The sequence below is a fragment of the Lepisma saccharinum genome, chromosome 15 (assembly GCF_977018435.1).
Source record: "Lepisma saccharinum chromosome 15, izLepSacc3.1, whole genome shotgun sequence".
NCBI classification, from domain to species: domain Eukaryota; kingdom Metazoa; phylum Arthropoda; class Insecta; order Zygentoma; family Lepismatidae; genus Lepisma; species Lepisma saccharinum.
In genome coordinates, this window is record NC_139243.1 from 9,883,065 (window position 1) to 9,910,240 (window position 27,176).

At 37.8% G+C, this 27,176-nt stretch overlaps 1 protein-coding gene across 2 annotated transcripts; it reads right to left on the minus strand.

Moving 5' to 3' along the window:
• Positions 1-623: 623 nt before the first annotated feature.
• On the minus strand, positions 624-26,970 carry CSN3 (COP9 signalosome subunit 3). Of its 2 annotated transcripts, none has more exons than XM_083136338.1 (9): positions 26,853-26,970; positions 25,391-25,639; positions 23,199-23,416; positions 21,204-21,398; positions 19,291-19,442; positions 13,496-13,655; positions 9,246-9,359; positions 5,302-5,428; positions 624-1,066 (listed from the first exon to the last, which is right to left on the minus strand). In XM_083136338.1, the coding sequence occupies exons 1-9, from the start codon at positions 26,905-26,907 to the stop codon at positions 1,050-1,052; spliced, it is 1,287 nt and encodes a 428-aa protein (XP_082992464.1). In that variant the 5' UTR covers positions 26,908-26,970; the 3' UTR covers positions 624-1,049. The 2 variants fall into 2 exon arrangements, with proteins under 2 accessions (XP_082992464.1, XP_082992463.1); XM_083136337.1 differs by having other exon boundaries at positions 5,272-5,428.
• Between the last annotated feature and the right edge of the window lie 206 nt (positions 26,971-27,176).

Genomic DNA, 27,176 nt, shown 5'->3' on the forward strand with positions numbered 1-27,176 from the left:
CAAATTTTGAACGTTGGGCCTTTGCCCCCGTGTCTCCTTACTTGTCGGACATTGCTTAAAATGTTGCTCTTTACTAATTCTTTCATATAGAATTTAAATTTTTGAAAAAGAGGCAGTAGTTTAGAAGATATAACAATTTTTAAACTTTGGGGGTAACGAGGAAACCGGACTTTTTCAAACTTCGCTTGTTAAGAAGAGTAACAACGGATATATTGTTTTGTGTACTAAAGATGGAAAAAGACATCACTGAAATATCACGTTAATTGGTCAAATTATCATACACTTGTTCTCACAAAAATACAGGCGTGGTTCCGGATGTTAAGCGTTAAAATATTATTTCAGCATTTATCTTACTCAATCTGTTAATTGGTATTTATGCAACACTTATACTCATCATTTTCCTTCACTTTACTCTTATAAAGGGGGGGGGGGGTAAAAAAAATCTTCCAGCCTCACTTTAAACCAACCAACCCAGATATACAAGTTTGAAAAAATGTGCTGTTTCTTACTTAGGACGAAAATCAAAACTTACCTTTTCACTTTAGAGGGACTGCATAACGTTGATAACCACCTAGATGTGTACACACAAACATTATATGCACTAAAGAAGAAAGACTTGCTCATTGCATTCCAAATACAAGGTATTGTTTATTCCATGAATGTCTTTTTTAATAAATAGCAATACATTAAATAAACTAATTCTGTACATGGGATTTTTATTTTTGTTAACAACTGAAATACAAGTTTGTTCATATCCTTCGAAGTTAACGATTTGCTTCTGGAACAGGGCACTGAAAACTCAAACCTTTACGTTGAGAGTAACGGAAACTAAAGGGAGAAAACCACTGGTTCTGTTGCAGTTCAAAATTGTATATCACACGATTAAACTGAGAAAAACATGGAAAGATAGGAATTTTACTTATCTGATCATTTTTAAAATTTGGTTAGCATGTCTTGCGTACAATTTCACAGCTTTCAATTGTATTATACTTTGACTGAACATCTCGCAAGCCCAATAATGCCTGCAGCACATGTCAACTTGTTTTTCATCACGATGGCCTTAGTCCTGAAAAAGAAAAGGTTTTACATGTATGTACTCACAAATATTAACACAGCTGTATTTTTTTTATAACCACAATATTCATAATTGCTTAAAAGATAACCTCGACTAACAGCATCTATTAGTGTTTCCACCAGTGGTGTGGCGTGACTTTTTCAAAAGTGTTACCGGCTATCAGTACGACAATTATGCCTGCTAGCTGTTGTGTCGCAGAGGTTAGTGTTAACAGCACCAATTAAGAAAACCACACTTAAAGCTACTTATCCTGCTCAGAACTGGGAAAAAATATTTTCATCGTATTAATATCAATGCAATTTCTGTACGGTGTCATACTAGCATTTGCATCTTTCATTAGCAACAACAGTTACTTTAATGTCCCCAGGGATTGCTGAAGGCTTGGTGAACGCAAGAGCTGCTTTATGGAAGGACAAGGTCAAAGAAATTCCGAATTAGAATTCAAGAAATCATTCATGCTTTTGATACAGTGAAATATCGAGAAACAACTTGGAAAGAATACAGTTGGGTATAAAGTCAAAATTACACCCAAATGCCTATAGCATAAGGGCAACAAGTGCTCCGAGATGACTCCAAAAGTTTGTGGACTGCTATCCACGACTATCAGTGGACGATATTAGTGTGACATCATGAGTCCAAACAAAGCTATCACGTGTTTTTACCCTATCCAAAGCCATTGAATTTTCCATTGGAAGGGCTAGCTTTATGAATTGTGACAGCAGTTATGAAACACAATTATGATGTGTATCGTACATCAATGTAAATATGAGATTTCGGAGAATACGTTTACATGTACCTTACAGATGAGAATGTAAAGAATAAATGGCTAACAACGTTTATTCTAGAATCGCAGCCAATTAGCGTCGCCGCTTCAGTCATGTGAGGCTGCTGGTTTCCAGTCATCTGTGGCAGCGTGACTGACTTAAGATCGGGTGACCTTCGGACCTGCTTCGGCTGTGCTCGGAACTGGAATGTTTACTTTTGTATAAAAATGTATTATTCTCTTACTCCGGTTTTTCTTTACCTTAATCTCTGTAAGGTACGTGTGATATATAGACATATTCTACGAAATCTCATCTTTACATTGATGCACGATACAAATCATAATTTTGTTTCATAACTGCTGTCACGATAATTAACACTACCCCTTTAGACGGAAAATTCTTTGCTTTTGAATAAGAAAAAAACACGTGGCAATTTTGTTTATGACTCAAGTCTTGGTTTGTCATCTGCTGTGACGTCACCGCTATATGGGTACTTCATCAGTATTGGTTGAAATTTCAAAGTTGGTCACCTATAAACAAACTCAATCACCATTCTCGCTAACTTGCAGAAAATGGGGTAAAACTTCTAACCAGGCACTTCATATTCACCCAACACAATGTTCAACTCATACAATACTACTGTTATTGTACAATGCCAAATTAAAACTAATATAACATGCACTATTGTTCACATATCTAGTAGAGCTAAGTGCAACGAGAAACTGCGCAGAGACCTAAGTTGTGGAGACTGTCGATAATTTGCAATGCTAAGACCCAGGGTTTAATTCTTGGTTGATCCACAAATATCGCAACTGCTCTGTTAATTAATTACGGAAAAAGAGTAAACAAAGAGTAAAGTATGCTGATTAAATATTACTGACTAGCAGCCAGTACTCCAAACTCAATCACAACAACACACTTTCTACACAGAAAATTAGTTATATCTACATCTAAAAACGAATTTTAGAACATCAATACTTTCACCACGTCCTATTCAGATAAGCTAACATATATGAGGAGAGGGGGTAGAATACTGCAATGTCTTTTCATTTTTAATCTGAAGTGAAGATGAATGATGATTAGGTGAAATTGACAATGTGAAGCTCTCAACAGAACACATGTTCAGGCTGGAACTTGAACCTGGAACTTTCGGTGGCGAGATTATGAGCTGAACACTCAACGTGCTTTGCCACAAAGAAAGCTTGTTCAGTCTTCATCAGTGAACATAGCTAATAATAATTTGTTCTTAAGATTAATTTGTACTTTACTGGTTTTGACCTATGAATGCATGTGGGCTTAATGGTAAACTGGCAATAATTTTGTGGATCCAACAACTCAATAACTATATATGTCTTAAGATGAAGAGTGACAGTTTCGCTCCAGGTATGCATTTATTTCAATATCATTGTAATGGGCACTGCTACTGTAAAAAGCAAAACATAGGACGAGCGTATGGATTTCTTTCCATGTTGGAAGTGAAGCTGTTTTAAGTTAATTATTAAGCTAGATACGATCTTTAAAAATATGATGAATAATTATTTAGTCTTCCATGTCTCCCTTATGGACAAACAACTAACTTCAAATCAAAGTTATGGCTAATTAAATCTAAGTTTCGACTTTTCCTAACACAAGGATAATCTTCAACCTGTCCTATTCCCGCTGACGTTTTTCTGCACCATCGGAAGTTTGATATTCCCAAGAGTACAAGTAAAACAACACTCCCATAAGCATAATGCTAAGTTTTTCTCCCCCTCATACAACCATCCAGTGCACAGACCTCTCCTTCCCCAGCTTGCAGCAGAGAAAAGTCAGTGGGGGAGGAGCAATTTCGAGTTCTGCAACTGGCTGGACGTGGAAACTGTCCCTCATGCCCTTAACATGAAATTTATGTTTCTAAGGCAAAACCCATCAGATGGATGGTAACATATGAGAGATGAAAATGTAATTTGTCAGACCTTATAACCTGTAAATAGACAGTAGCGTTCATGCAATAGGTGATTCCTCTTTCCTTGAGAGACGACCTCCATAGTGGAGGTTAACACAGTACATTATATTACCAGGGTCCCTGGGTTCAAATCCCAGCTCTGGTATTGGTGCTCTTTGTGAGTGCTCTCTTTCAGAATATCTCAAAAATCTTCATCTTCCTGATTAGGCAAAAGTGGCTGAAAAGTGAAGTAAAATGAACCAAATCAATCATTCCTTGAGATCTCTATTTTTTCATTTCAGTGCACGAGCAGAAGTGGTAACAATACATGCACACAACGACCATTTGTCAGTGTGGTTTCATCATGTTGTAAAGGAATTCTCATGGTTGAAGATATTGCTCTAGGAGGCACTGATGCTAGCAGCATGTTTATGGTTGCCAAAAAGTTCAGTCTGTGAACCAGGAAAGGTGGGTTTGTATGAGGGAAGTAAACTAAATGCATGCAGCATATCAGTGCTACCATCTATTGATGAGTTAAGAAGCTCGATGCATTACTTTTCATTTATCTTTCGTATATTGACTTTTTAAGTGATTGCCCTCAGGATTAAGTTGACTTATAAAGTAAAAGTAAAGTGCTCCCTGTACTTTGCACCACACCATGAGGGGGTGTGGAGTTAGGGCCCCACACTTTCTTGATCGTGGCCGAAGGTGGGGGGTGATGTGATCAGCACCACACCCCTAGCTGCCTTTACCCCCCAGTTTCCTCTAGGTACCCACTTTATATGATGCTGGGTGGGCGCAGGAGCCGCTTGAACAGTTGGAAAAAATTCTGGTTCTCCCCAGCTGGGGATCGAACCCGGGTCTATCGCATGGTAGTCACACGCCCTAACAACTGCGCTACCACGGCTTCTTTTAAGTTGATTTAAAAAGGACAAAATGATCAGAAAGCGCACCCCTGTTTTTTCACAAAATATATAATAGAGAGAGCTTCAAAAATTAGTATTATTAATCTAATCCTAGCTTGGTTGAGGTATTTACTGGACTAGAAATGAATGCATGAATTTCAAAATAATTCGGTAATTGTTACAATGGAGTGTTTTTTTCCCTTCCTTTCTTCTTGCTTGCTGTGATATTTTTCCCCAGTTCTCCACAACGTTTTCAAGCTTATGGTACCAAGTACACCCATACACCATTTTACATATCTAGCCACTAGTGTAGAGTAGTGTGAGTGCATCTTGACAGTATAAGCTTGAAAACATTCTGGGGAACCGGGATAAAATGTTGCACTAAGAATAAAAAAACACCTCAATAGTAACATTTACTATATTATTTTGTGATATCCAACAGTGATCATGCAAACTATCAAGAAGAAACTGAACGAGTGAATCTGAAATATCTAAAATACAAAACAATACAAAAGCGAACACAACTCTTTTCCTATGCTACCCATCACATTGAATCTACCTCACATCTATATACAGCAACATGTGATTGCTGTACTTGCTAACCTCACATAGAATACGATGTGATCTTAGTACCCTGGGTAGAAGTTGGAGGCAGATCATCGTCCTGAGCACCGCAAGATTTCTTCACGTATTGAGGGTTGACCACTATGTCCTCTTCCATTGACTGGATTTTCTTGTCCAACTCTGTGCAAACGGCCATCTGCAACAATACAATATGATCACCACTGGTGCAGAGCAAACGAATCCACATCATGTGTCACAGCAACTTATTATTATGAACCATCTCTCAGTCTGCAAAATACAGTCGACATGTTCGTAGTCTGGACTTCAGAAGACTTACCATTGACTTTTCTCCACCTTTCCCACTAATTTTGTAAAACAAAATTCCTCGGCTTTTCCACGTTTCAAACATTATAATTGCGTATGTGGAAATTCATAGAATTCTGGAATGCCAGAGACCCGGGTTTGAGTCCTGGTCGAGCCTGCATTTTTCGCTTAAAGTTCTACATAGTACATCTCCTGTGTGTGCCTCAATTATTATAGTGAAAATTCATGTTTCTGTGTTGAGAATTGGATGATTTCATTCACTGAGGATACGAAGATGATAGTGCGTCACTTCTTTGTTCTTGGTCAGCGGTAGTTTCATTTTTTCCCATCTGGTGGTGCTAGTGTGTGTTTTGTGGCATCTGTTGTCTGCTGGCAGTTGTATTGGTTTCCGTTGTTTGAAAACAAAAACGAAACTACCGCTGCCCGGGAGCAAAGAAGTGATGCAATACCATCTCCGTTCCAGATGCAGTATTCTCAATGAATGAAGGCAGCGAACCTTTAAAATTAATCTGGGAAAAACTATCCAATTCGCAACGCAGAAACACGAAATTTCATGTACACACAATATTAAAACGGCATTGATACCTAAAAGTAGGGTTTCCAACAAAGAAAAAAAGATAGATTGATTTGGTGTTTTAAATCCACTTTACGCACAGTAAGGCTAATCGAGACTGGACCTACAGTTTAAACTGGGATCCGAACCCCTATGTGTCTCCACCGGGTATCGAACCCGGGACTAAAGAATAAAAAAAAAGCAAGACATTTACAATTTGTTGTGGGCAAACTATAATTCAATTTGATATTACCAATAGTTACAGTAGAAATTGTATATTCAATACTCTAGTAAAAGGCAATGTTTTGAACTATTTTTATGTAGAAATCCCACTACAGTAAGTGCCTATTGGAATTCCCCAATTTCTTTTGCAATTTTTGGTTTGTGTATATTAGGATTGATATAGATACTATTACTAAATGTTACTATAAATAGCTATTCCTTATGCTATAATTGTTATATTTTATTAAAAAATCCATTGTTAATCATAAGTCAATATATGCAAAGTATTTCGTAAAACCTAACCCCTGATACCCATTTCCAACAGTAAAAGTAAAAACAAAAAAAGTAAAGTGTTCCCCTGTGCCATGCCATGAAGGCGTATAGGGGGTGTGGGGGTAACGCCCCACACTTTCTTGATCCGGTCGTGAGTGGGGGTGGTGATCAGCACCACGCCCCTGACTGCCTTTACCCCCCCCAGGTTTCCCCAGGTACCCATGTTATTCGACGCTGGGTGGGTGCCAGGGCCGCTTCCATCGTTAGAAAAGTTCCCGGATTTGAACCGGCCGGGGATCAAACCCGGGACCTTTAGCATGGTAGTCAAACGCGTTACCGACTGAGCCACAGCGGCCACTCACCCATTTCCAACAGTCAATTTCTATTCAGTTTCAGTTGTTATTACTTTTACATGTGAACTGAATATTCTAAAAACATTGTTAAGTTGGATTCTGTGTGTGGTGATAACTAAAATACAGTGACCTTCTTACACATATGTTTAAATACAAGAATTGCCCTAATGGACCTAGTCTGGAAAATTTTGGTTCCTTATTTAGAAAACTTGAAAAAGTCAGGGAATTTTGTTTTTTTTCGAAATTGTGTTGAGTTGCCTTACCAATTCCCAAACAGTGATGCTTCAAAATCATATAGAAAGTTGTTCCAAATATGGGTTAATAGTAGTGCATGAACATACCACTCCAATTATATGTGTCAGTTTACCAGAGTTTTGCTTCAAAACATTCAAGAATTATATTGGTATCTCAAAATATCTCATACGAGGGGGTACCAAAAAAAAAAAAAAAAAAAAAAACAGAATAGTGCTGCGATGGGCGGAGCTTTCGTAGTACGAATTTTTCCTGCTAGGCAAGCATCGATCAACTCGTTGTGAGTTCAGTGCACCCAGTGGCTTCGCCCGGGAAAGGTTGTCTCTGGTCACGGTGATTTTTTCGTAAAAGCAGTTTTGCTTGCACCTCGTTTTTTGTGATGGCCGATGTAAGAGAACACCTTGCGGATGTGAAATTTTGTTTCCTGCTTAGGGAAAAATGCTGCAGAAACTGTTGTGATGTTGAACACAGCTTACAAAGACAGCACTATGGGGAAAACTCAAATGTACGAGTGGTTTTTTCGCTTCAAAAAAGGTGACATGTCGATTGATGACAAACCTCGTTCTGGACATCTGTCAGCTTCCAGAACAGACGAAAATGTCGACAAAATTCGTGAACTTATGCTCGAAGATCGACGACAGACCATTGATGAGCTGGGGACGTTATCTGGACTATCTTGGAGATCGGTTCAGTGAATTTTAATGGAAGATTTGGGAATGAGAAGGGTTGCTGTGAAATTTGTGCCTCGGAATCTAAGTGACCAGCAAAAAAGTGTGTCGAGTGAAAACATGCCGTGCTTTGAAAGAAGATCTCCGAAGCGACCCAGACTTTTTCCAAGGTCATTACTGGTGACGAGATATGGTGTTATTCTTACAACCCCGAAACCAAACATCAATCAAGCCAGTGGGAGACCTCGCCCCAAAAAATCTCGTCAAGCGAAATCAAACATCAAGATGATGCTCATTTGTTTGTTTTTTGATGTGAGGGGGGGGGGATAGTGCATTCAGAGTTCGTTCCACCACATCAGACTGTTAATCAAGCTTTCTATTTAGAGGTTATGAAAAGATTGCATAACAGTGTGAGACAAAAAAAGGCCTGGTTTGTGGCAGATGGGGGACTGGTGTTTCCACCAGGACAATGCACCTGCGCACACAGCCATCTCAGTGCGCAAGTTTTTCGCAAAAACCAGCATGACTCTCTTGCCCCATGCCCCTTACTCACCTGACCTCGCTCCGTGAGACTTTTTTGTTTCCCCAAATGAAGAGGGACATGAAGAGACAGCGATTTGACGACATAGAAGTGAAGAAAAAAACGAGGAAAGAGCTGTCAGCCATCACAACAGATGAGTTTAAAACATGTTTCCAAGAATGGAATCACAGATTGGACAAATGTATTAAGTGTCATCGAGAGTACCTTGAAGGTGATAAGGTTGTTTTGAAAAAGAAAGAAAAATAAACATGGCTTTTTAAAAAGATCAGTTTTTTTGGGTACACCCTCGTATATAATCAAAAATACAATTTTCCCACAATATTGGTGCAAAAGAAATGGAAACTTCGAATGTTGCATACTACACAGGATTATTAGACTCCACAAAAGTGCAATGTAGCATTTCTGCGAAACCTTGCAAAAGATCAAAATGCTGGAAAAAGTATCAGCCGGTATCATAACCAATGCTTTTCGATATTGATTCAACCTCACCCTAGTCTTCAACATTGCATGTTAATATAATGAATTAAGTTTATTCAAGATTTTTAAAAAAAGAAATGATGAAAAAGAATACAACATATTCATGGGGAATATATATGAAAAATTCAAGAAAACTTTGCCACTGTTAGCCACCAATTATGCTTTGTTATCCCATTTTTAGATTTACAGTCACATACACTTCTGGCTTAAAATAATCTCATTGACCCCTAACGGTATCGTTACAACCCAGAAGTGTCCATGACTACATCCATCACAATTACAAATTTTCAACTCCAATGAAACCAATGTACTCTAAAATCTAAATACAATCTAAGAAACGAGAAACTTACCTCCTCTTCTAAGCGTTTGAGCATTGCAGGACTGTTGTAGTTTTCAGGGTCATCGTGAAACACTACCATTCCATCCTTCTGATTTATCGTAGCAAATATTTCACCATCCTCAATCTGGGGAGAAATTACATATTTCATGAATATATATGAATTTCATCTTGCACATATTTCGTTTAGTGTAGATATTTTTACACAAAATGTGGTGCTTGCACAAGATCTCTAGTTTTCATTGAACATTTCAGACATATTTCTGGGACAATATTTAATATAAGAGTTCTCCAAAAATTTGGTACATTCACTTAATATTGATGTAAGCCATGAATATCACACTGTAAGAATTAAGGCTCAATTTTAACTTTCTTCTTCACTACTGTCATATTTTGCAAACAATGCCTGCTGGTTCTTGAAACAGTAACTGGTAAGTTCAAGTAGTGGCCCTCATGAAACTTCCAAGAAGCATACTTGAGCTTAAAAATAGTTCAGAAACAAACAAAAGGACAAAAACCATGGAAAATATGACATAACTTAAAAATTTAAAATAATTCACATACTAGTTCCTTTTTCTCAGGGGCCTGCAATTTTTTTTTTCAAATTCAGGGTAAGATAGTCATGAATGCAACTAAGAGAGAGCTACACATTTTAAAATTTGGTCTTAAACATCTAATTTATTAATTAATTCCTGCGATACACTCTAATATATGGCATACTCTACCATATCGTTGCAATTTTAAAATTTGGATAGCAACAGTGCAAAAAATTGTAATGGTATGTTTGTTGTTATGATTTAATGATTCAGAAAACACACACAATGTACTCACTGGAACAGGATTTCAAAATTCAGGTACCCAGTGAAAATATTCAGGTGCTCTGGTGACTGGTAGAGGCTGCAAATGTGATCCATTGCCCGCCCATGACCCACCCGGCCTAATGGTAAGAAATACCCACCCACTCCACCCTGCACAGCTGTTGTCGGGAACGAACACAACTTGCCCATCTGAAGGGAAAGCTTTCTGGTATCCATCAGTACCAAGCATGGTTCAACAGCAGGCAGCCAGCCGATGACCGTTGTTGTCTACTGCATTGTGAGCATGGTAGGAAGCAGGGGCGGACAAAGAATACAGGAACACTTATTATACTCATTGCGAATCTGTTACAGGCAAATATTGTTAAAACTGATAATACATTATTCAAATTATCAATGTCACCGCATGAAAAGGCTGCTCAGGAGAAATTTCGAAAATGCTAAATGTGAACGAGTGTCGAGTGACTTCCAGTTTGATAGGTTTATTAATTTCAAACAACAGGGAACATGTTTTAATGGTTAACCACAAATCTAGGTCAGATATAATTGGATATGTCAGAGGTGTTACAATTACACAAAGGGCATAGGAATTTGGAGTGGCCATTTGAAAGCATTTTCCCATATCAGAAAATGAATTTCCTAAAAGTTGAATTGTAGTATCGCTCGCCTCCCTTTCTCATTTACGATTCAAGTTCTTATCGTAAAATTCAAATTTAACAGGACAAGTCTCTACTAGGGTTATAGCGTGGTCCTAAACCAAGTGAAATTTCAACTCTAACTTCCTGTTTATTAGAGTCCAATTCAGAGTCTCTTTTATCTTGTGATTTTAAACAAGACAACCCAACATCCAGGCTACTTCATATTGATCGAATTACTGACAACCTTCAAACCTACGAAACAAAATATTTCCCTTTTACATATTGTAATAAATACTTCAAAGGCGTCACAATTTATATATATATATATATAAGAAAACAAAAAACAGTATTATTTTCTTTCATAAATATGCAATTTATTTTGATTTTTAATTTAGACACTTTTGGCTAATCGTGACGATGAGTATGAGTGATGATATGGTAACTGATGAAGCAACACTCACAAGGAACACCTATGCCCAGGACGGGATTCAAACCTAGAATCCCTAGCATCGTAGCATGCTGTGCTAGCCACTCCACCACGCATGTCGGCAAATTCATAATTAAACATCCATCTTACAACCACACAATCTTTTTAAGCCATTGCTAAGACTCATAAGAATGGTAAATCAGTTATATTTTATCTTATCCAATTTGCCAATATGTTCTAATTAACTATGGAAATGCAATGAGACATTAAAAAAAGTTTTGAAAATAAAGTTGCCTCAAGTGGGGATCGAACGTAAGACCCTCACTACCGTAAGCACCTGCCTTAACCACTATGCCATTTCGCCAAACTTGAAAACTGTGATTCCTCTGGGTCCTTTGTGTCTCCTGCTACTTACGCTTGTAATTTATTTTGTACTGGAACAGAGTTTGAAATAATCATGTCAAACACATGGTTTTTAACGCTGAATTTACTATGTAGGTTTCATTGGGAACTCTGAACCATCTCCTCAGTTATCATCAAATGATTGCCTTTGCGCTGTGCCAAGAATAACCATGGTTGTGTAGCGTACCATCTGCACGCTTCAAGTCCCAGATGAACTGCGAATCCCCGCTCCAGCATGGACGTGACTTGCTGCTCCCGCCCGCAATGTGATGCACGTGGATCCCGTCCAGCAAGCAACCGTACTGCGATGACGCTTGCCCGGTTTTATCCAAGCTGCGCGGCGCATGGAGACCTGGGTCCCGAGAACTGCCACAGCAATTGAGCGGATCCCGGATTATGGAGTGAGTCATACCTGCCCACGCAGATCTCTAGTGACTGGGCATCTTGTATTTTTCTACCACTGTTTAATATAATTACGTATTCCAATGTATTAGTCTACATATTTAAGTAATATTTTGAATGTTTTGGCTGCATCAAAATATAGACCTTAATGATCAATAACTTTACTTACTCAATACAGAATTAATCCATATTTTATCAACATAAAAAACATAGTGACCCTGGATGAAAAAAAATGTACAATGCACAACACAGTGCACACAAAGTGTGTCAGTTTATATATTTAACCTTTAGCTGCTGGACTTCTCGCATGCCTGTATTTTCGTTCACGCTGGCGGATTTTCAAGGGTGCGATTTTCAAACTAGCCGCAAAGTACAAAAAAAAATCGTAACTCAAGAACAAATTGTCGTAGGCAGATGAAATTAGTTTGTTTTCTTTCTAAAAGACAGGGCTTTTAGCAGAGGTAAAATTCATACAATGTAGGTAAAATTCATACAATGTGCCTCCCAATAATTACTGTGAAGAAGAAGAAAGTTCATCTTTTAAAAAAATCTCCCCCTCCCCACTCAATAGTCCGAAGTGAATTTTAAAAAATGTTGTGTGTAGCTGTGGCACATTCCTACAACTGTGCCATGTTTCTTAGAAATCAGACTGATGATTCTTTAGTAAAAAAATAATAACTTTATATAAAGCCAGCTTCGGGACAATGTCCGGAATTTCACTTCTAGAATCGGCCCTATGGATGCTGTATGGACCAAATTTGGAGTGAACTATGACAAAAGACCACTCTATGAGGATATGTAATGCAAGTGCTGCAAGTTTGAAAAAAACAAAAACGGGGTACAGAAATGTTGCATAATTATGGAAAATTTCAAACTTTCTTCCCTTGCCCCCACTTCCCCCTGGACTCTCAAGTTTCCGATGTTACTTAAAATGTTGCATTTTATTCATTCTTACACTTAGAATTTAAATTGTTCAAAAAGGTGCAGTGGTTCAGCAGTTATAGCCTCTTATCTTCAATTTATCCCATAGTAACAATGGATGTATTGTTTTGTAATTCTAGTATATAATACCTTTATAAGTAAACTAATGAACAGAAAGACAGTGTATAGTTTTGAAGAAATGACACTTTAAACACTGCCATGGGCTAACACGTGATCGGGCCAAATTTCGACAATCAGGTTTTTGTCCACGTATCCCCCACCCCCCCACCCGAATCCTAAATTGTCAGACTTTGCTTAAAATGTTGCTTTAAACTCGATCTTGCTTGTAGAATTTAATTTTTTCAAAAAAATGTAGTATACAAGGTATATCCCATAATAATATGGCGATAACTAAAGCAACCAAAGGAGCTTTTCAAACTTCACTTGTTATTAGTAGTAACAATAGATGTATTGCTTTGTAATTCGAGTGTGGCATACCTTCACATGAATACTAAAGATAAAAAAAAAACAGAACTGAAATATCGTGTGTAGTTTTCAAGAAATGGAACATCAATTGTTGCCGCGTGCTGCTGGTCGAATTATTGACCGTCCGGCTGCTAAAAGTGAAAAGAATATCTGATTTCTGTGGATAACTTACCATGTTCAGAATGTACTTCTCCGCATCTGAAGGACCTCGTAACTGAACTCTACTTGCGACGTCAGAGAGAGAGAGGGTGAGGAATGTTTTTGTAAGACGTTGAATGTTTTTCTTATATAAAGATGCCAGCACCTGTTTCGCAAGACCCAGGTTTTTATCCCTATGAACAAGAATAAAGAACGACATAACAAAACATTATGATGGACTTAAACTTAAGTAACAGCATTTGAGACAATAACAAGGTTAACAAGGTTTAAATCCAATAAATACTGATACAAATAAGTTATTTAAACTTCTTTAATCGATCAGTGATAAGCTATTTCTTTTAGGTGTCTCAGAATAACCAGTACATAAGCAGGATAGATTACCCACTACAGATACAAGAAAGAGTAGACTGTTTTAATGGAATGATCAGGATATAATTTTTTTATATACATTTTAACCCCTCCACATCTGATTGCTTTCCCCCATCACTGAAGAAGGATTGACATCTATGCAAAAATTCCGTGGATAAGAAAAGGTATGCATTGTGATTTTATCTCAGTTTTGAATATGTTGATGTATGTGTCTTGCTCATACAAATAACAAAACCACACAACTTTTTCCTCCTCCGTGGCCGTGCGGACTAAGGTGCTGCTGTGCTTTGGGCTCAGACTTCGGGACGGCATGGGTTCAGTTTCTGGGTTTTCGGCCTGTGCATAGGACTGGTGGCAACCCATCATCGTGAGGAAATTGGGGAGCTACGAGTGAGTAGCATAACCCAGTCACGGATATCTCCTAAAACGGCTGAGGGTTCTACGTGCTGACCCCAAGTCACCCCATTACCGGTTGAAGAACTCCACAGCTCTAGGTAGGATTGTGGGAGAGACTCTGGCAATCGGGAGATAGGCCAAGGCCCGTACAGGCTGTAGAGCCACGGGTTATTATATAACAAAGCTATTTTTATAAATATTGGACCAGTAAAATTATCAATGGGTGGACAGATGTATTGTGCAGCCAGATGTATAAGGGTGAATCTAGTTAGGGAAATTTTAAATTAATTTTTTTGAGGGGGGGGGATATTAAAAAGTTATGCAATTTTTTTCTTGGTACTAGATGTGTAAGACTTTGATGCTACTGTAGGCAGCAGAACTAAATTCTCTCTAATAAATTTTTACATAGTTATTGAAAATTTGATGTTAATGACAAACAGCCATTTTTTTATTTTTCTCTGTAGGATGTTGGGTTGAATTGCCCACAGCTTTGGGCTTCTGATCTCAAATCACTCAACAAGTAAATCCTAATTTTATATATTAATCTGCTGAATTATACTTACTCCACGCTAGTGAAAACATATCAAAATTTGACAGTGCTGATGACAGGATCTAGGGGGGAAAGTTTATTAGGATTCCCATTCTATTGATTGCTTTTTCTTTTCATGGTATTGTGAATTATCATACTTAGTTTACACAAAAAGTATTTTTATTCCATAAATGAAAAGTCACAATTGGGAAAGATTGCACTTAAACTTCAATACACCATGTGAAGGACATCCATTCTAATTACAATTTGCATGGATATATTTGTCTAATTTTTTGCATTGCAATTGGTGGAACATGAAGAGTTGTATACAGTCAACTCTCGATTCTACGACCCCGGGTATAACGACCCTCTCGAAGTAACGACCCTTTTCCCGGTAACCGTGAAAAATTTAGAAAAAATTAGAAAAATTTGGAAAAAAAAAGTTGAAAAATTGAAGGAAATCGGCCGAAAAATGCGTTGTTTTTTCCTCCACTCATTCTCTTTACGAGCGCTCTACCGCTCACAATTAGGTCTGAACTAAAAATAGACACCACCACACCATGCTTGAGTGATATCCAATAGCACTTGACCTCTGCCCTCCCCTCCCTCAAGCGCACCAATGTTACACCGCACCCGACGGCCGCTACCCAACGCGCCAGGCTTGCTCTTGGATACGCGAGAAAAGAAAATCGAATGTGCTTGGATGTTATTTTAAATCGACTTGACTTGTTTCCTTGTCCTAAGAGCTGCTTAAAACTCGCGGAGGAGGGGGGAGGAGCAGCCTGAAATGACTGCTGGACTTTCAGATTTTGCCAATGTGTATGGCAGGTCAAGCTCTTTCATCGATAAATACACCACCTTGAGAGATAAGATCGCAGGAATGTTCGAAAATACAGATGATTGGCGCCTGGAAGTCTGGCCCATCTGTCCAGCTCTGACCTAGAGTTCAGCAGGTTCCCGTGAGTGAGTAACTCTCGGCCTTGTAGACGACAACTTCCGGTAACAGCTTTCATTCAAAACGTGTTCTTTGTTCCCTGCAACACTTCATAAAAAAGCGAAACTTTTAGATAATCAAAACCACATTGGTGAACTAAAGATCGTCAAGCCGCTTAATGCGTTGTCATCCAGGTTTCCATAAAAGTTTACTTCGATCTTACGTGCATCATAATCCCACTTCATACGTTTTCCTAATTGTGTCGATGTCCTAATATCTGCCAAAAAAGTGTTCCGTTGGCTGACTGACTTCTCCCACCTTTCATGTCAGCAAACGTGGGGGGGGGGGGGTGATGCAGATTGTATCAGCCCCGATTTTCTTGCTGATGCGGGCTGATTACAGGCGAGGGTGGAAAATGACCCACCCCTCTTCCTTTCCTTTGACGTCTAAAATGGGGCAACCAGTTCTGGATATATTCTTGAAACGAACAAAAACCATAAAACAAGTAATAAAAAAACGTGACCCAACTCCCTTTCCCCAGCTCATTCTCCGCCACTGGTGTGCACGGCAATGTTGATAATTGCAGAATTGTTTTTTTTTTTTTTTTTTTTTTAATGCTGTTGTCTGCATAGGAAATATTGCCCCTATTATTGTCTGCTGCATGGTAAAACGTAAAGCAAGGGTCATTTCTTTCTTCCTTACACTGCTGTTAAAAGTTCCGTCTTTGACAGATGCGTTATCTTTAAAATGCTGGGATTATTCTCTTCCGCCACCTGTTGCTCGAACTTCCAGCTGGTCTCTTTGTTTTTACGATGCAGCTGGCGCCAGTGTTTTGTCTAGCATCTGCAAAGCTGTCCCTTGCCGATAACAGCGATGACTCATCCAGCATGAAGTGAAAGGTTATTGTTTTGAATCTCGCAAAGCTGTTTTGATTTGACGATAACGAAATTCGATCTCCAGAAAGGAAAACAAGAGTTAAAATAACTTCATGTTCTGCGCCTTCTGATAATTTGCATCCGCTTTTTTTTTTCAGAACCATTCATGTGGAGGGGGAAAAAAAGAGTTCAATGTAGGAATGGTCGCTGAGACCGATTAAAAAGACATTATTCAAGGGGAAAACGTTTGGAGGGGTGGGTGTTTGACATCGAGAATACTCCTAAATCCAACATTCAATCGTCCATTAACATGAGAGTAAATAACGATCTACCATTTTGACACGTGAAAATGCGCAATTTCATAAAGCTTGTTTTCAGTTCATTTTATGCTGTTGGGCTAATCGGGACTAAATATACAGTTTAAAGTGAAATTCAATTCCAAACCCGAATGATTATCGACTGCCACGCTGTTTAATGACGTGTCCTAGAATACGCATTGGGTGAAAACAGATCGCAAGTTGCGCGTTTCCTTTTTCACGCTGGATTACAACGCAAGTCAAGGAAGGAGTTTGGACTGCTCCCTTTAATCGGGAAGGAGGGAGAATGAAGTTGGTTGAAGCAAAGAAAAGTGACTTTTTTTACGATGTATTTTACACAGCCGAACCAGAACGAAAATTACAGCCCTGCCTTTATTTTTTTTTGTCTTGTACCTAGAGACAACCTGTGTTGTTTCTCCCGAGAGATCTAATCTTACCAGTTAATCTTGTAACAGACAATGCTCCAGTGAACCTGTATAAAATCCAACATTCATTCTGCCCGATTATCTCCCGACTTTTGCTGGCACCAGTCTGACTGGTGTCAAGATTCTTCAAGTTTCGCTTGCAATAAGCGAGAGATTGTTTTCCTTTCCATTGGAATTTACTGGAAAAGCAACGACTGTGCACAATTGAAACAAAGTAACATTATTATAAATTCTCGTTTGTGAAAACTTTTTCATGTTCTATTTTCCTTCTCACAACACGCATCCTGTGCATAACAGGTTGTATAACTACCAGGATAAATGGTGTTACCATCTCCTAGGCATCTTTCTGTCCGTTTCAGCTCCCTTTAAGCTGAAAATTGGTGCAAATTCCAATAACGACCCCTTCGAAATAACGACCCTTTTCCCGGGAACTGTGAAAGGTCGTTGAATCGAGAGTTGACTGTACTTAGAATATGGGAACATTTTTAGAATTACTCCACAAGCTTGGTAACTATTGAAACAGAGCTGGGACTTTAAACTGTCCTCACATTGTAGAATGACCCATAACTAGTAGCACGCATAGTTTGTTTTTGACGGAAACACGAATTGTGAAATAAAACATTGCAGTGTTGATTTTTCATGTTTTTGAAAGGTGTTAGGTGCATTTTGCTACCATGTTTTGTCACGAAATAATGCAAAATGCGAAACAAACTCTTATACATGAAATGTAGGGTTTAATTAGACACAACTGAGAGTTTATCCTGAGAGTTATGCAAATCACAGAAAATTGATTAATTCTGCTGTAAATATTTCAGAAGCAAAAATGGACTCCTTTACATAGGAATAAACTTAATACTCTGATAACTATGAGGGTCATTCGGAAAGTAACTTCCGTTTGGGCATAATAGAAATACCAGGACATTGTGAAAGTTTTTATTATATACAACTGAAAGAGAGAACCCTAAGCTATTTTTCTACATAAGCATCGTTTCAATTGAGACACTTATCATATCGGCAAACAAGGTTTACAATACCCATGTCAAAGAAATCTGCCGCCTGTGCATTCAGTCATGCACTAACACTGTCCTTCAGCTTATTGCACTTCTTCATTTGTGTAAAGAGGTGATAATCGCTAGGGGCCAAATCTGAGTTGTAAGGAGGGTGGTCAAACAATTCCCACCGAAGATGTTGGAGAAGGTTCTTGGTTCGAGCAGTAGTACGTAGGCGAGTGTTCATGCACGAGAACAATGCCAGAACTCAACATGCCACGTCGCCTGTTTTGAATTGCTCATCGCAATTTCTTCAAGGTTTCACAACACACTTGGGCATTGATTGTTGTGCCTCGTTCCAGGAACTCCAACAGTATCCCTTTTCTGTCTCAAAACACAGTTGCTAAAGGACAGTGTTACTGCATGGCTGAATGCACAGGCGGCAGATTTTTGACATGGGTATTGTAAACCATGTTCACATATATGATAAAAGTGTGTCAACAGAAACGGTGCTTATGTAGAAAAATAGCTTAGAGTTGTCTCTTTCAGTTGTATATAATAACAACTCTCGCAATGTCCTGGTGTATCATTTATACCCACACGGAAGTTACTTTCCGAATGACCCTCGTATATAAATGTGCTATTAGAAGTGAAATGTTAATTTTGTGTAAAAAGTGTAGTTTTTAAATCAAATTTGGGGGTTTCATTCACCATATTAACACTAAAATGCCATTTTATATACCGTTTTCGATCCCAAAATATGCCCAGTTTTTTTCGGTTTTTGTACCAAAATGTTGATCTTTTAATCATCATAAATATGTGGCTCTACCCATAACTTGAAGCGTGTTCTTACACTGCCCATATCATTTATGGAGCTAGAGGCCATCTAGATACATGTGTGAGAGAGAAAGAGAGAGAGAGAGAAAGAGAGAAAGAGAGAGAGAAGAAGAAGAAGAATCCTATTATAAACATACCTGCTGAAGGTCTCCTGGTACTTATTTAACACCGCCCGCACTTCGTCTGAATTATTTGTGCCATAGGCCGATGCGAGGTCATGATACGGCTGGCTAAGAGGCTTGATAAACCTTCCTACTACCTGGGATGTGCATTTTGGTATATTATGGACCTACATGAAAAAGAGAAAATGTTTCACAAATGAAGAATCAACTGGCCATTTATTTATTAGCCTTAATTGCTTTGACCAACATGTAGATCATGGGAAAATTTTAAGAACTGATTGTTCAAAATATCAACATGCAAGAATTCTACTGCAATTATATGCACAATTTAACAGGCTTTTCTTTAAAATATTCAAGAATTACAGTGGAATATTAAAATAACTGTCACTTAATTACAAAATCCATTTATTTCAAACAACACTGGTGCAAAATAATGTAGATCCCTCTTACAATCCATGAGTAACACATATTAAAGTGCACAAGCTTATTATTGATTTTTCAAATTCAAATTGTACTATATTAGTTACTTTTCTACATTAGAAGTTCAACTGTGATTAGAAGAATGAATGAATAATTAATGAGATAGACGAGAGAACAATGACACAGGAACACCACACCCTTTAACCAGCATTTGGACATATAACAGCTGGCTTCATCAACAACCATCAAATCCTACTTCTGTCATTACTACAGACGTTTGCATTAAGAGCAACAAAACACAGATTACAGTGCATATATATTCAGTTATTTGTTAAGGTAAAAAGCACATCTAATTGAACCACCATTTCCCTATCAGTACCATGCAATAGAGGTGTCCAGTGACACAAAAGCACATAGGGAGAATTTGAAGGTGGGCCCCTGCACATTCACAACCTTGGCTGTTGTGGAGGTGATATGCTCAGCAACATGCTCCAATTTCTTTACCCCCCCCCCCCCCACCGCAAGCATGCATTTTGCATTGAACCTTAGAGACAGTTTATGCAGTAGCATTTTCCATTCAGACGATATTCAAATAAATGCACACATGGTGCATAACTGTATCTTCTCGAGATACATTGGACTACCGGATGGATGTGTGCTGTGTTACGAAAGGTGCTCACATTATAAGGTACACTATGTAAACTTGTTGTTTACTCCTATATAAGCTTTGTCCTTGAACTCCACATATAAGGGAAATTAAACGACTATGAAAACCCAATAATCATTTTGGGGCATGCTGTACTTATTTCTACTTCAAATTCAGGAAGGAAAAACAAGAAAAGAAACAAAAAAATCACTGAAGTAACTTTCAAACACACACACAGAGATCAAATTGTTAAAAAAAAATGGCTGACTTCCCACTAGCATCATGAAGGTAAAAATGGAGTCCTCTAAAACAAAGGTAAGGAAAGTAATAGGCAATAAGGGTCTCCTTTATTGCACAACGCGATTCCAACCTTGCATTCTGATGTCACCGATGAATGCTTTCATTGTTACACCAAATGCCTAAGTTGTTAGGTTAGGCTTGTTAACTTTAGTTCTCTTCTAGAATAAATGATACATTTGCGGTGTATTTACACTAACAGAAGCAAACCTAACCTAACAACGTAGGCATTCTGCACAACGTCAGAACACAAAGTTGGAATTATGTTGTGGGGTAAGGGAGATCCAAAAGTAGATGGAGCAAGTGTGCTCATGCTGACAGCCAGTACACTCCTGCACACATTAATTTCCGTACCCGAGTTTTATACTCCACTTTTACCATCAAAATACTACCAGGAGATTAGCGAAATGATTTTTTTTTTTACAACAGATTTATCTACATATATGCTGCGAGCTTTTACATTCTTGGTTATATGTAGGCGAGATGAACAACTGCTCTTCTGTTGATACTTTTTCCTCTTGCAACAATAACCTAACAATTTCACTATCTACACAGGAATACTTACTTTGCCATGCAAAATCAGCGATACTAAAAGATACTTTTTGTAAGCTTCCAGCATAACATGGGACACTGCCATCGCAGGGGTTGTGATTGCTACTTCAAAAAAGTACAGTGCCCGGTCGTAGTTTTTCAAAGCTCCATATATCATCCCACCATAATAATAATATTGCAAGAAGTGCTTAGCATCAAAGTGACCATTCTGAAAACAAGAGTGTGTACATGTTAGAATGGATTGTTCAGTTCAATATGTACATACCTGGTAAATTATTGCTCCTATCACATGAAATTCTAAAAATTCATACACCAACATTTTACATTTTGCACTTGAGAGGTTTCGAACAATGATTAATGCAAATCATGTGCATATTCTATTTTCTTACTGTAGAAAAATTGTACACAACCCATTAAAGCATTTTATTTTAAATATAGTAGGGATGGGCGATATGAAATTTTGGCCAATACTAATCAAGTACTGATAAAAAATTTACAGAAAACCGATCTGATATAAAATTTCGAAAGGGCCTTGAAGAACCTGAAGAGTTCATTGACCTCCTTAGTAAATGTTTGTTTCCAGGTGACTGCAGTTGCATATTTAGACCTTTACTTTCTTTTCAAAAAGTAGGGCATGAAGATTATCCATAAAAATTGTAACAAAATGGCAGAATTTTGAACTAAATTATCAAAAATTGTAACAAAATGGCAGAATTTTGAACTAAATTATGAGATATACGTATATAGATATATCGGATCGGTACTTTTATTGACAACTGATATGCCTATTTCGGTCAATGCCGATAGAGTACTGATTAATCTGTCCCGTCCCTAAAATATACATGCCTGTCTTTTTGTTTTGATAATTTTATGTAGCTTTTCTACCACTTAGGTTAATTGTAACAAGGAGAAAGGATTAAATTATCAAATGACTGGACAAACAGATATGTACATGCATGAACCAGGGTTCGAAGTTGGGACCTCTGGATTTTGTAGCAGGTTATGCTGACTACTCTGCTCAGAGAGCAGCGTTTAACGCATGTATTATATTACTGAAGAGCAAAAACCTCTTTGAAGTGGTCAATTATAAGCATCAATTGGCCAGAGTTTGGATTTAAAATATTCAAAATTTACTTTAGAATTCAAAAATTCATATTAAGTAATCTTAAATTCCATCATTGTTCATGTAATGTTGGTACGAAATCGATGGAAACTTTGAATTTTACATAACTACCAGAATAATTAGACTGCAAATGTGTCACACGGCATTTTTGCACACCTCACGAAAGTTCCAAATGCCGGAAAAGTATAGGCCGGTATCAGCAAATAAAATCCAATACCTACACAGTCCTAGTTTTAAATCATATTAACACTAGCTACAGTGTAAAATTCTATATCTGCACTGAATCACTATTGGTTAAAATTTCTTATTGGTCCTCTCTGATTCTACATACTACATCACTTGTTCAACTAATACACAACCTCCGATTGTGAATCTACTACTGACACATTCTGAAATTATAAACATATTAAAAAAACATTTGTGAGTATAAACCCCAAAGTTCTGAAACTGTTTAACAGTTATTACACAAGTGCAACTGACAGGCAAAGTAAATTAATGTGTTTTCATATAATGTAGTCTCAATTATATTCTTACACTTATAGAGGAAAGCTACTTTCATATACAGTTGAACCTGAGTTATACGTATGTCAAGGTGAAGAGAAAATAATACATATAACTGAGAATGACTTACAAATCAGATTTAGATACCATGTCATATTAAAATACTATAATTGTATCTGTTTTGAGGACCAAGATATACAGTACATATTTTTTTATGAAAATTAGTACACAGAATTAAATGTAAATCCATTACGTACAAATAAGGATTAATTAACACGATTTTAAATTCTATTGTGCCAGAACCTATAAAGCAGTCTCAACTGGATTTCAAAATAGTATTCACCGACAACCTTAGCATTACATCTGAATCTAACAATGACTCACCTCTTGGCTTATACTGGTAATGTCAGTTTCCAGGAACTGCAAGGCTGGTTTCAAACATTTAGATAACAGACATAGCTGGCACAGATCTGCATGGATAGAGGTGAGTTGAGAATCGAAGAGTTGAATTTTTTGAATGGCTTTTTTGAGAAGGACGATGCCCCTCTGAGGAAGCTTCAGTTCTATGAGACTATGAGTGAATGCATGACAAAGCTCCGCATCTGAAACGAAAGAAAACAATAACATATATGATAATAATGTAATGATCCTGATTTTTATATCTTCCTGAATTGTAAGTTTTTTATCCTAATAACTTTCATGGGGTAAGAATTTACAATACCAGACCCTTCCGTAATTTCTATCCTACTTCTTATACTCATGAAATACATAGTCCCGATGAAGTATCTGAGGTTAATATGTGGGGGTGATGTGTTGAAATTGTTAATTGACGTGTAGAAGTTGTAAAATAAGCTTTTTCAATTACCCGATCGTTCTCCGTATACAAGCATGGAAACCATGTTTGTTCAACGTAGCGTTCACTTGTTCAGTAATCTGCATGTGTGAGGAAGATGGTGACTTTGAATGTAGGAAATAAAGTTTTTTTAGTAACTTTTACTTGGGTACATATTAATAATACAGGGCATTCGTTCATATTTCCCATAGTCAATAATTTAGGACACTTGATCACGATTGTGTAGTTAAAATTTGTCGCTCAAGTGCTACGAAACTGACATTTGTTTACGGTGCCCCACAAACTATTCACGGTAAGGTTAGGTTAGGCAAACATAGTTAAAATTTCGTTCTAAAACATAAAATATTGACGTAATCATTGTTTTCGTGGAGAAATCCAGGGTTACTCTTCCGATCGCGGACCCCTCAATTTTGCAATTTCTACATGTGAACCCCAAATTTTAACTTCAAATTCGGGATTAGGAGGCCTCAATTACTAGGTATGTGAAATATTACAAAAATCGGGGAGGGGTCCGGTATTGTAAATTCGCTCCTTTTCATGGTCTATAAATAAAATAAGCCCGTGGCTTGACAGCCCTTGAAGGACCTAGGCCTATCTCCCGACTGCCAGTCTCCCTCCCACAATCCTACCTAGAGGTGTGGAGATCTTCAACCGATAATGGGGTGACGTGTGGTCAGCACGTCGAACCCTCAGCTGTTACAGAAGATTTTTCAGACCGGGTTACGCTACCCACTCGTAGCTCCCTGGTCCTATACACAGGCTGAGAACCCAGACACTGAACCCAGTGAACTCAAACCCATGCCATCCCGCAGTTGGGAGTCTGAAGCACAGGGCCTTAGACCGCATGCCAATTCATGGTCTATGGTCATATTAAATTAAAGTGGGACAACTAATTTACAGCTATATTGTGACCATTAAAATAAATAAATATGGGGCATTCCTAAAAAAGTAGTCCTACTCCATTAATCATAAAACTATAATTGTCTTTCATTGCATTAAGGATTAAATGTTTGTGAGTGCATATATTTAGCATATTTTATAAACAAAAATTATTAGTATCTGTAGCCTATATGCTTCACAGGCAAATGAAGTCAAATCTTGCTATACTTTTAAAGTGTCACACACGTAACATATTTTCATCTGTTTTTCATACATTCCGGTCATACTCAAGTCTTTCTAAAAATTTGTTAGCAGATACCACCAAGCACTCCATAATTCTGTTAAATCAGTCCATTATGAATATCTTAATGATAATAATTTTTGCAAGCTTTGTGCCCCTACTGCTTCTTTTCAGGAAGCTCCCCAACTCTCCTCACAATGATGAAATATTGAGGGCTCTCTTCGGAAATCGAACCCGGGACCACTTGCACCAAAGGCAAGAGTGCTAACTATTTGGCTATGTGGGAGCCCTCTAAAAAATTACAAACAACACTAAAAATTGTGCCACAAGTAGTGCAGTTGGTATTCATCAAGGTTTTTCGAGTTCACTTTATGACGAGATAGGTTATTTTGGACCTAGAGTTTGAAGTGAGACCTGCCTCCACCAGGGATCGAACTTGCAGCCCCTTGATTACGAGACAACAGCATCACTGCTTCTATTTGGGATGCCCAGGTTAGGTACAAGCATCATACATGTAGGCAAATTCACATGTACAACATGCGCACTGGTAAATATCATACTGGTTTGAACAAGAACTACACAATTACAAAACTATTCACTCACATGTATCAGGAGCAAAGCGAGCCTGTTCCCCATTGCATCCAGTGATGAATTCTTCAACCTGAGCAAAGAGCAGCTCATGATCAGGAGTTGCAGGAGGAGGAAGAGAGAATTTCACACGCAAAACAGCAAGCACACCTAGAGAATGCTGTTGTAAATCTAATGTCTCTAACACTGTGTCTAGATGCTGTCCATTTTTCATTAAAACTTCTGTTGATTTATTAAGCAGGTCACATAATTCTCGAAAGTTGCCTGGAAGAGAGAGAAGAATGAAAGCACAAATACAATAATAGGCTCTAGTCAACTTCTACACAGTGGCGCCAATCCTTGGGAGAGGAAAATCAAAATTAAAGGAATATGTTTTCAGGAAATAAAAATAAAATTATGTCATTTCTACTTCACCAGTGGACATGTTTCAAACGAAAGGGAGTATGCCGATCCAGCAGCAAGCTTTTTTACAACCATGCCACGATCCATCCTCTGTCTCTTCTTCATCCTGCCCGATTTCATTCATCAGGAGATTTTATGGTAGGAAATCTGTAGGAAGTTGGGGGTAAACAATTTTCTCAAACCCTTTTAAGTTCGATGTTGAACCCATGTCGTTTGTTCCACCATTGCATGCCGAGTACGGTAGTGAAACTGTGACCGCCATTTTGCGTGTTACCGAAGGCAAAAAGAAACGAAGAAAACTTACTCGATATGTCGCAAATAGAGCTTATTTCCGTGAAATAAGCGAAATGCCGCATTCAGCAATGTTTCTCAATGCAGAATACGTAAGTACGAATATTCAAATTAAATGAACTAGCAAATTTCAGCCGTTTGTCTGATACGAGAAATTTACCGACAAATATTTCCAGCCAAATTGCCCATCATTATTATATCTTCCTTTCTTTTTTTATCTACATCTAGGTGTATTGGGGGGGGTTATGATGTAGTCGTTATTTAGTCTTCAACATAACACCCAATAAAACAACGTGCATGAACATGGCGATGAACAATTTACCTGTTTCTTCAATCTAAGCTACCCACAACTACAAAGCACACTTACTATCATGTAAATAACACCAATTTCTAAAAAAATAAATTTGGAGAGTAACCATTATTTAATGATTTAGGAATTAACACACTCACAAAAAACAAGTGACAGTTCTCTCAATCCTGTTCTCAGCAAATCGTTCCAATTTAAATCAATATTTTTGTCGCCAAAACTGGAAACAAAATAAAGGACACTCTTTTCACGTTACAATTTTACCATTCCCAATGTCGTGCGAATGATTTTCAAGAGTCCAATTGTAATAAACATTTTTATATGCAAAAATGTTGACAAAATTCACATGAACAGGCTTAGAAATTACGACAAGATAGAGCATTGCAGTAATTAACACACGAGAATAAACTCTACCATAAATATATTTTCTTACATGTTGCAATGCTGTAAAATGTCATATAATGTATGATTTCTCACCTTGTGCAGAAAGAGTTCGCACATTATTTACAAATTGTTCCAGAGGAGAAGCCATGTCTGCTTTTGTTATAAATCCTGCCGGTGAAATCACAGAATCATAACAACATGAGCTGCCATATTCACAGCTAACTTCGATTAGTCGAATCGAAGAGATCTAATCCAAAACCTGTGTCAGAAACCTTGCCACCGGAGGGGCAATAGAGGGCAGCGCCATTATATTACAATATATCATGGTTTAAAAATTATTCCTCAATACGAGCTAATTGAACAAACTTCCCAACAATATTCTAAACAAAAAGATGCTTAAAAATTGTTTTTTTTTCA

Coding starts and splice junctions, on each gene's coding strand:
- CSN3 (XM_083136337.1), bottom strand. CDS start 26,907: ATGGCTTCTCCTCTGGAACAATTTGTAAATAATGTGCGAACTCTTTCT. Junction 25,640..26,852: donor GCGAACTCTTTCTGCACAAG/GTGAGAAATCAT, acceptor TCTCTCTTCCAG/GCAACTTTCGAGAATTATGT. Junction 5,429..9,245: donor TCAAACGCTTAGAAGAGGAG/GTAAGTTTCTCG, acceptor GTATTGTTGCAG/ATGGCCGTTTGCACAGAGTT.